The sequence below is a fragment of the Ambystoma mexicanum genome, chromosome 8 (genome assembly GCF_040938575.1).
Source record: "Ambystoma mexicanum isolate Mex_15411 chromosome 8, UKY_AmexF1_1, whole genome shotgun sequence".
Taxonomy (NCBI): domain Eukaryota; kingdom Metazoa; phylum Chordata; class Amphibia; order Caudata; family Ambystomatidae; genus Ambystoma; species Ambystoma mexicanum.
In genome coordinates, this window is record NC_090929.1 from 1734535110 (window position 1) to 1734545243 (window position 10134).

The 10134-nt window shown below is 50.9% G+C and overlaps 1 protein-coding gene across 1 annotated transcript; it reads right to left on the reverse strand.

Annotated features, from left to right (window-relative positions):
- Positions 1-2455: 2455 nt before the first annotated feature.
- LOC138473493 (antifreeze protein Maxi-like) lies at positions 2456-5307 on the reverse strand. Its single transcript, XM_069612133.1, has 2 exons — positions 4927-5307; positions 2456-2743 (listed from the first exon to the last, which is right to left on the reverse strand). The coding sequence occupies exons 1-2, from the start codon at positions 5305-5307 to the stop codon at positions 2456-2458; spliced, it is 669 nt and encodes a 222-aa protein (XP_069468234.1).
- Positions 5308-10134: the final 4827 nt, after the last annotated feature.

Below are 10134 nucleotides of genomic sequence, written 5' to 3' on the forward strand. Positions count from 1 at the left end.
TGGGATTGTGGCCTCTGCACTGAATCAGCCGCCACAGCAGCTTCGCCAGCATGTAAAAGGCTAACACCACTAGCCTCGGATCATGGGCTCTGCAATGAATCAGCAGCCTCAGCAGTTTCACCAGCATGTAAAACGCTAATACCACTAGGCTGGAATTGTGTCCTCTGTACTGAATCAGCAGCCACAGAAGCTTCGCCAGCATGTAAAACGCTAACCCCACTAGCCTCGGATCGTGGGCTCTGCACTGAATCAGCAGCCACAGCAGCTTAGCCAGCATGTAAAATGACATTCTCTAGCCTAAGCTCGTGGCCTCTGCACTGAATCAGCAGCCACAGCAGCTTCACCAGCATGTAAAACGCTAACACCACTAGCCTTGGATCGTGGTCTCGGCACTGAATCACCAGCCACAACATGCTTCGCTTTCATGTAAAACACTAACACCACTAGCCTTGGATCGTGAGATCTGCACAGAATCAGTAGCCACAGCAACTTCATCAGCATGTAAAACGCTAACACCACTAGCCTAGGATCGTTGGCTCTGCAGTGAATCAGCAGCCACAGCAGCTTCACCAGCATGTAAAACGCTATCACCAATAGCCTGGGATTGTGGGCTCTGCACTGAATCAGCAGCCACAGCAGCTTCGCCAGCATGTAAAACGCTAAAACCACTAGCCTGGAATCGTGGGCTTTGTACTGAATCAGCAGCCACAGCAGCTTTGCCAGCATGTAAAACGCTAATACCACTAGCTTGGGATCATGGGCTCTGTACTGAATCAGCAGCCACAGCAGCTTCGCCAGCATGTAAAACGCTAACACCACTAGCCTGGGATCGTGGGCTCTGCACTGAATCAGCAGCCACAGCAGCTTCACCAGCATGTAAAACGCTAACACCACTTGCCTGGGATCGTGGGCTCTGTACTGAATCAGCAGCCACAGCAGCTTCGCCAGCATGTAAAACGGTAATACCACTAGCTTGGGATTGTGGGCTCTGCATTGAATCGGCAGCCACAGCAGCTTCGCCAGCATGTAAAATGCTAACACCACTAGTTTAGCTTGGGATCGTGGCCTCTGCACTGAATCCGCAGCCACAGCAACTTCACCAGCATGTAAAACGCTAACACCACTAGCCTGGGATCATGACCTCTGCACTGAATCAGCAGTCACAGCAGCTTCGCCAGCATGTAAAATGCTAACACCACTAGCTTAGCCTGGGATTGTGGCCTCTGCACTGAATCAGCAGCCACAGCAGCTTCATCAGCATGTACAGCACTACCACCACTAGCCTTGGATCGTGGGCTCTGCACTGAATCAGCAGCCACAGCAGCATCGCCAGCATGTAAAACACTAATACCACTAGCCTGAGATTGTGGGCTCTGCACTGAATCAGCAGCCACAGCCGCTTTGCCAGCATCTAAAGCACTAACACCACTAGCCTGGGATCGTGGGTTCTGCAATGAATCAGCTGCCACAACAGCTTCACCAGCATGTAAAACGCTAACACCACTAGCCTGGGATTGTGGGCTCTGCACTTTATCAGCTGTCACAGCAGCTTCGCCAGCATGTAAAATGCTAGCACCACTAGCTTAACCTGGGATCGTGGCCTCTGCACTGAATCAGCAGCCACAGCAGCTTCATCAGCATGTAAAACACTAACACCACTAGCCTTGGATCGTGGGCTCTGCACAGAATCAGCAACCACAGCAGCTTCGCCAGCATGTAAAACGCTTACACCACTAGCCTGGGATCATGGGCTCTGTGCTGAATCAGAAGTCACAGCAGCTACGCCAGCATGTAAAATGCTAACACCACTATCTTAGCCTGGGATCATGGCCTTTGCACTGAATCAGCAGCCACAGCAGCTTCGCCAGCATGTAAAACACTAACACCACCAGCTTGGGATTGTGGGCTCTGCACTGAATCAGCAGCCACAGCAGCTTCGCCAGCATCTAAAACACTAATAACACTAGCTTGGGAATGTGGGCTCTGCACTGAATCAGCAGCCACAGCAGCTTTGCCAGCATGTAAAACGCTAATACCACTAGCTTGGGATCGCGGGCTCTGCATTGAATCGGCAGCCACAGCAGCTTCATCAGCATGTAAAACACTAACACCACTAGCCTTGGATCGTGGGCTCTGCACGGAATCAGCAACCACAGCAGCTTCACCAGCATGTAAAACGCTTACACCACTAGCCTGGGATCGTGGGCTCTGTGCTGAATCAGAAGTCACAGCAGCTTCGCCAGCATGTAAAACGCTAATACCACTAGCTTGGGATCGTGGGCTCTGCATTGAATTGGCAGCCACAGCAGCTTCGCCAGCATGTAAAATGCTAACACCACTAGTTTAGCTTGGGATCGTGGCCTCTGCACTGAATCCGCAGCCACAGCAACTTCACCAGCATGTAAAACGCTAACACCACTAGCCTGGGATCATGACCTCTGCACTGAATCAGCAGTCACAGCAGCTTCACCAGCATGTAAAATGCTAACACCACTAGCTTAGCCTGGGATCGTGGCCTCTGCACTGAATCAGCAGCCACAGCAGCTTCATCAGCATGTACAGCACTACCACCACTAGCCTTGGATCGTGGGCTCTGCACTGAATCAGCAGCCACAGCAGCATCGCCAGCATCTAAAACACTAATACCACTAGCCTGGGATTGTGGGCTCTGCACTGAATCAGCAGCCACAGCCGCTTTGCCAGCATCTAAAGCACTGACACCACTAGCCTGGGATCGTGGGTTCTGCAATGAATCAGCAGACACAGCAGCTTCACCAGCATGTAAAACGCTAACACGACTAGCCTGGGATTGTGGGCTCTGCACTTTATCAGCTGTCACAGCAGCTTCGCCAGCATGTAAAATGCTAACACCACTAGCTTAGCCTGGGATCGTGGCCTCTGCACTGAATCAGCAGCCCAGCAGCTTCATCAGCATGTAAAACACTAACACCACTAGCCTTGGATCGTGGGCTCTGCACGGAATCAGCAACCACAGCAGCTTCGCCAGCGTGTAAAACGCTTATACCACTAGCCTGGGATCGTGGGCTCTGTGCTGAATCAGAAGTCACAGCAGCTACGCCAGCATGTAAAATGCTAACACCACTATCTTAGCCTGGGATCGTGGCCTTTGCACTGAATCAGCAGGCACAGCAGCTTCGCCAGCATGTAAAACACTAACACCACCAGCTTGGGATTGTGGGCTCTGCACTGAATCAGCAGCCACAGCAGCTTCGCCAGCATCTAAAACACTAATACCACTAGCTTGGGAATGTGGGCTCTGCACTGAATCAGCAGCCACAGCAGCTTTGCCAGCATGTAAAACGCTAATACCACTAGCTTGGGATCGCGGGCTCTGCATTGAATCGGCAGCCACAGCAGCTTCGCCAGCATGTAAAATGCTAACACCACTAGTTTAGCTTGGTATCGTGGCCTCTGCACTGAATCAGCAGCCACAGCAGCTTCATCAGCATGTAAAATGCTAACACCACTAGCTTAGCCTGGTATCGTGGCCTCTGCACTGAATCAGCAGCCACAGCAGCTTCATCAGCATGTACAGCACTACCACCACTAGCCTTGGATCGTGGGCTCTGCACTGAATCAGCAGCCACAGCAGCATCGCCAGCATGTAAAACACTAATACCACTAGCCTGGGATTGTGGGCTCTGCACTGAATCAGCAGCCACAGCAGCTTCACCAGCATGTAAAACCCTATCACCACTAGCCTGGGATCGTGGCCTCTGCAATGAATCAGCAGCCACAGCAGCTTCATAAGCATGTAAAACGCTTACACCACTAGCCTGGGATCGTGGGCTCTGTACTGAATCAGAAGTCACAGCAGCTACGCCAGCATGTAAAATGCTAACACCACTATGTTAGTCTGGGATTGTGGCCTCTGCACTGAATCAGCAGCCACAGCAGCTTCGCCAGCATGTAAAACACTAACACCACTAGCCTGGGATTGTGGGCTCTGCACTGAATCAGCAGCCACAGCAGCTTCACCAGCATCTAAAACACTAATACCACTAGCTTGGGAATGTGGGCTCTGCACTGAATCAGCAGCCACAGCAGCTTTGCCAGCATGTAAAATGCTAAAACCACAAGCCTGGGATCGTGGGCTCTGTACTGAATCAGCAGCCACAGCAGCTTCGCCAGCATGTAAAATGCTAACACCACTAGCCTGGGATCATGGCTCTGCACTGAATCAGCAGCCGCAGCAGCTTCCCCAGCATGTAAAATGCTAACACCACTAGATTGGGATTGTGGCTCTGCACTGAATCAGCAGCCGCAGCAGCTTCGCCAGCATGTAAAACGCTATCACCACTAGCCTGGGATCGTGGCCTCTGCAATGAATCAGCAGCCACAGCAGCTTCATAAACCTGTAAAACGCTTACACCACTAGCCTGGGATCGTGGGCTCTGTACTGAATCAGAAGTCACAGCAGCTACGCCAGCATGTAAAATGCTAACACCACTATCTTAGCCTGGGATCGTGGCCTCTGCACTGAATCAACAGCCACAGCAGCTTCGCCAGCATGTAAAACACTAACACCACTAGCCTTGGATTGTGGGCTCTGCACTGAATCAGCAGCCACAGCAGCTTCGCCAGCATCTAAAACACTAATACCACTAACTTGGGAATGTGGGCTCTGCACTGAATCAGCAGCCACAGCAGCTTCATCAGCATGTAAAACACTAACACCACTAGCCTTGGATCGTGGGCTCTGCACAGAATCAGCAACCACAGCAGCTTCGCCAGCATGTAAAACGCTTACACCACTAGCCTGGGATCATGGGCTCTGTGCTGAATCAGAAGTCACAGCAGCTACGCCAGCATGTAAAATGCTAACACCACTATCTTAGCCTGGGATCATGGCCTTTGCACTGAATCAGCAGCCACAGCAGCTTCGCCAGCATGTAAAACACTAACACCACCAGCTTGGGATTGTGGGCTCTGCACTGAATCAGCAGCCACAGCAGCTTCGCCAGCATCTAAAACACTAATACCACTAGCTTGGGAATGTGGGCTCTGCACTGAATCAGCAGCCACAGCAGCTTTGCCAGCATGTAAAACGCTAATACCACTAGCTTGGGATCGCGGGCTCTGCATTGAATCGGCAGCCACAGCAGCTTCATCAGCATGTAAAACACTAACACCACTAGCCTTGGATCGTGGGCTCTGCACGGAATCAGCAACCACAGCAGCTTCACCAGCCTGGGATCGTGGGCTCTGTGCTGAATCAGAAGTCACAGCAGCTTCGCCAGCATGTAAAACGCTAATACCACTAGCTTGGGATCGTGGGCTCTGCATTGAATTGGCAGCCACAGCAGCTTCGCCAGCATGTAAAATGCTAACACCACTAGTTTAGCTTGGGATCGTGGCCTCTGCACTGAATCCGCAGCCACAGCAACTTCACCAGCATGTAAAACGCTAACACCACTAGCCTGGGATCATGACCTCTGCACTGAATCAGCAGTCACAGCAGCTTCGCCAGCATGTAAAATGCTAACACCACTAGCTTAGCCTGGGATCGTGGCCTCTGCACTGAATCAGCAGCCACAGCAGCTTCATCAGCATGTACAGCACTACCACCACTAGCCTTGGATCGTGGGCTCTGCACTGAATCAGCAGCCACAGCAGCATCGCCAGCATCTAAAACACTAATACCACTAGCCTGGGATTGTGGGCTCTGCACTGAATCAGCAGCCACAGCCGCTTTGCCAGCATCTAAAGCACTGACACCACTAGCCTGGGATCGTGGGTTCTGCAATGAATCAGCAGACACAGCAGCTTCACCAGCATGTAAAACGCTAACACGACTAGCCTGGGATTGTGGGCTCTGCACTTTATCAGCTGTCACAGCAGCTTCGCCAGCATGTAAAATGCTAACACCACTAGCTTAGCCTGGGATCGTGGCCTCTGCACTGAATCAGCAGCCCAGCAGCTTCATCAGCATGTAAAACACTAACACCACTAGCCTTGGATCGTGGGCTCTGCACGGAATCAGCAACCACAGCAGCTTCGCCAGCATGTAAAACGCTTACACCACTAGCCTGGGATCGTGGGCTCTGTGCTGAATCAGAAGTCACAGCAGCTACGCCAGCATGTAAAATGCTAACACCACTATCTTAGCCTGGGATCGTGGCCTTTGCACTGAATCAGCAGGCACAGCAGCTTCGCCAGCATGTAAAACACTAACACCACCAGCTTGGGATTGTGGGCTCTGCACTGAATCAGCAGCCACAGCAGCTTCGCCAGCATCTAAAACACTAATACCACTAGCTTGGGAATGTGGGCTCTGCACTGAATCAGCAGCCACAGCAGCTTTGCCAGCATGTAAAACGCTAATACCACTAGCTTGGGATCGCGGGCTCTGCATTGAATCGGCAGCCACAGCAGCTTCGCCAGCATGTAAAATGCTAACACCACTAGTTTAGCTTGGGATCGTGGCCTCTGCACTGAATCCGCAGCCACAGCAACTTCGCCAGCATGTAAAACGCTAACACCACTAGCCTTGGATCATGACCTCTGCACTGAATCAGCAGTCACAGCAGCTTCGCCAGCATGTAAAATGCTAACACCACTAGCTTAGCCTGGTATCGTGGCCTCTGCACTGAATCAGCAGCCACAGCAGCTTCATCAGCATGTACAGCACTACCACCACTAGCCTTGGATCGTGGGCTCTGCACTGAATCAGCAGCCACAGCAGCATCGCCAGCATGTAAAACACTAATACCACTAGCCTGGGATTGTGGGCTCTGCACTGAATCAGCAGCCACAGCAGCTTCACCAGCATGTAAAACCCTATCACCACTAGCCTGGGATCGTGGCCTCTGCAATGAATCAGCAGCCACAGCAGCTTCATAAGTATGTAAAACGCTTACACCACTAGCCTGGGATCGTGGGCTCTGTACTGAATCAGAAGTCACAGCAGCTACGCCAGCATGTAAAATGCTAACACCACTATGTTAGTCTGGGATTGTGGCCTCTGCACTGAATCAGCAGCCACAGCAGCTTCGCCAGCATGTAAAACACTAACACCACTAGCCTGGGATTGTGGGCTCTGCACTGAATCAGCAGCCACAGCAGCTTCACCAGCATCTAAAACACTAATACCACTAGCTTGGGAATGTGGGCTCTGCACTGAATCAGCAGCCACAGCAGCTTTGCCAGCATGTAAAATGCTAAAACCACAAGCCTGGGATCGTGGGCTCTGTACTGAATCAGCAGCCACAGCAGCTTCGCCAGCATGTAAAATGCTAACACCACTAGCCTGGGATCATGGCTCTGCACTGAATCAGCAGCCACAGCAGCTTCCCCAGCATGTAAAATGCTAACACCACTAGCCTGGGATTGTGGCTCTGCACTGAATCAGCAGCCGCAGCAGCTTCGCCAGCATGTAAAACGCTATCACCACTAGCCTGGGATCGTGGCCTCTGCAATGAATCAGCAGCCACAGCAGCTTCATAAACCTGTAAAACGCTTACACCACTAGCCTGGGATCGTGGGCTCTGTACTGAATCAGAAGTCACAGCAGCTACGCCAGCATGTAAAATGCTAACACCACTATCTTAGCCTGGGATCGTGGCCTCTGCACTGAATCAACAGCCACAGCAGCTTCGCCAGCATGTAAAACACTAACACCACTAGCCTTGGATTGTGGGCTCTGCACTGAATCAGCAGCCACAGCAGCTTCGCCAGCATCTAAAACACTAATACCACTAACTTGGGAATGTGGGCTCTGCACTGAATCAGCAGCCACAGCAGCTTTGCCAGCATGTACAACGCTAAAACTACAAGCCTGGGATCGTGGGCTCTGCACTGAATCAGCAGCCACAGCAGCTTTGCCAGCATGTAAAATGCTAACACCACTAGCCTGGGATCATGGCTCTGCACTGAATCAGCAGCCGCAGCAGCTTCCCCAGCATGTAAAATGCTAACACCACTAGCCTGGGATTGTGGCTCTGCACTGAATCAGCAGCCGCAGCAGCTTCACCAGCATTTAAAACGCTATCACCACTAGCCTGGGATCGTGGCCTCTGCAATGAATCAGCATCCACAGACGCTTCGCCAGCATTTAAAATGCTAACACATGTTTTCTACAAAAGCAAGGTGTTAAGGCCTATTGGCCGTGTTTTGTCTTACTACCACGTTTTTGATTATACTTCCATGTGCCACTCTATTCATGGATTAAATTTAGTATGGGTTTTATCTTATTATTTTGTAAGCATCAGGATGAGCCCACTCCCCTTTTACAGTGCTACTCTCACAGCTGAAAAGTGCGTTCACTTTTACCGCGCTGCACTTGCATCTTTATTACCATTGGATAGGGGCACAATGCAACGCCTTTTGCTGCATAGGTACCATACAAATATCCAATAAATACCTTAATATAAAAACTGGCATCAATATTTGCCCATGCACTTACCTGTTGCTTCCATGCACTGGCACCCTGGCACTCCCCCACCTCAGGGGCACGTCCCCCCTCGGGAGCCCTTAGCACTTACTCCCTTGCCCAAACCCCTCTTTTTCTCGGCACTTGCATATTCTGAATGTCACAAGGCCTCGTAGGACCACTGTCTGTTGTTTTCTTATTCATTCACTGTTCACTTGAATGGAATATGTACTCCCTTGTTCCCTTCTCTTTGCCCTGTGGTTCTTTGAAAAACTGGGCCTCATTACGAGTGTGGCTGTTCAAAAACAAGGGTGCCGGTAAGCTTACAGACTTTTTACAGATGCACCAGTACCGTAAACTATGGTGTTGGTGCTAACATCTTCCCACTCCCACGGAGTCCTATGGGACTCTACAGGAATGGGGAGTTACCGAATCTGCAGTCTGACTTCCCGCACCGCCGGACTTGTAATGGCACTGGAAAAACAGGCGTGAGAGTTAGGGGGTCATTACAAGGTAGGCAGTAAGGGTTTAACGGCACCGGTAAAGGTGCCATAGCCGTCAACCCCTTACCACTTCATTGCGAGTTCTGCTTGCATGACACGCTAAGGCCGCCTGGTAAAACCAGGCGTCCTTAGCGGGTCCCGCGAGCAGACCAGGGTGCTAACAATGGGCCTGTTATTAACGGGCCCGTTGTTAGCACCCTCCCCATTCCCATTGAGCCCTATGGGGGCTCGAATGGGGATGGGTTCCTTGAATGAGGAATTACCGGGCCCTCCAAGGTCGGAATGGCCTGGTAATTCCTCATTCAAGAACCCGGACTAATAGCGGCATGGCTACCTCCAAGGACATAATGACCCCCTCAGTGTTTACGGGTCAGCGGTAGCCCAACAGTGGCATGGGCGGGTTACCGCCGATCTCAGAATGAGGCCTTATTGTATAAGCGCCATACAAAAAACCAATACATAAATAAAATACCTGTTTTCAAGGAGTGTTAGGTCTTTTAGCTTTTGCCACTCAATGAGAGTATTTCTTCATAACCTGATGCTAATAGAGTATATTTCTCATGACTTCATGCAGTTTAATCTGCACAGTCCTTTGCCATGTGCTCATGGGTAGATGCACTGTATGTGTGGGAGTCAGGAGTAACTTTGTGGGAGATCCTCCCTAACACTGTAGGCTGCTTTATCTAAGTTCTCACTAGAGGATGTTGGGAAATGCCCTGTGACACGGATGATGCATGTGCTTTGTGTCATCAGTAGCGCAGGTGTAGGTATTCTTGGGTTAGTATTTCTGTCTGCGTGTCCATGGCCTCTCCTTCTGCTTTGGTGTTCTTTGCTTTTTAAAGATGGTGATGAGGATGAGGGACATAGGAATAGCACCTGGATTACTGACTGGAAACCTTCATTACTCCTAGTCCTTCATGACTCCTAGTCCCACCATCACAGTCCTCACAGGCACGCTCACTCTCTCTAAGGGTCTGCCACTGTGGCCTAGAATGGGCAAGGTTAGATCATATTCAGAAGGACACTGGGTGCACCTGGATTACTCACTGGAAACCTTCATTACTCCTAGTCCTTCATTACTCCTAGTCCCCCCATCACAGTCCTCACAGGCACGCTCACTCTCTCTAAGGGTCTGCCACTGTGGCCTAGAATGGACAAGGTTAGATCATGTTCAGAAGGGAACTGGGTGCACCTGGATTACTCACTGGAAACCTTCATTACTCCTAGTCCTTCATTACT

Coding starts and splice junctions, on each gene's coding strand:
- LOC138473493 (XM_069612133.1), bottom strand. CDS start 5,307: ATGCAGAGCCCACGATCCCAAGCTAGTGGTATTAGCGTTTTACATGCT. Junction 2,744..4,926: donor CACAATCCCAAGCTGGTGGT/GTTAGTGTTTTA, acceptor GATTCATTGCAG/AACCCACGATCCCAGGCTAG.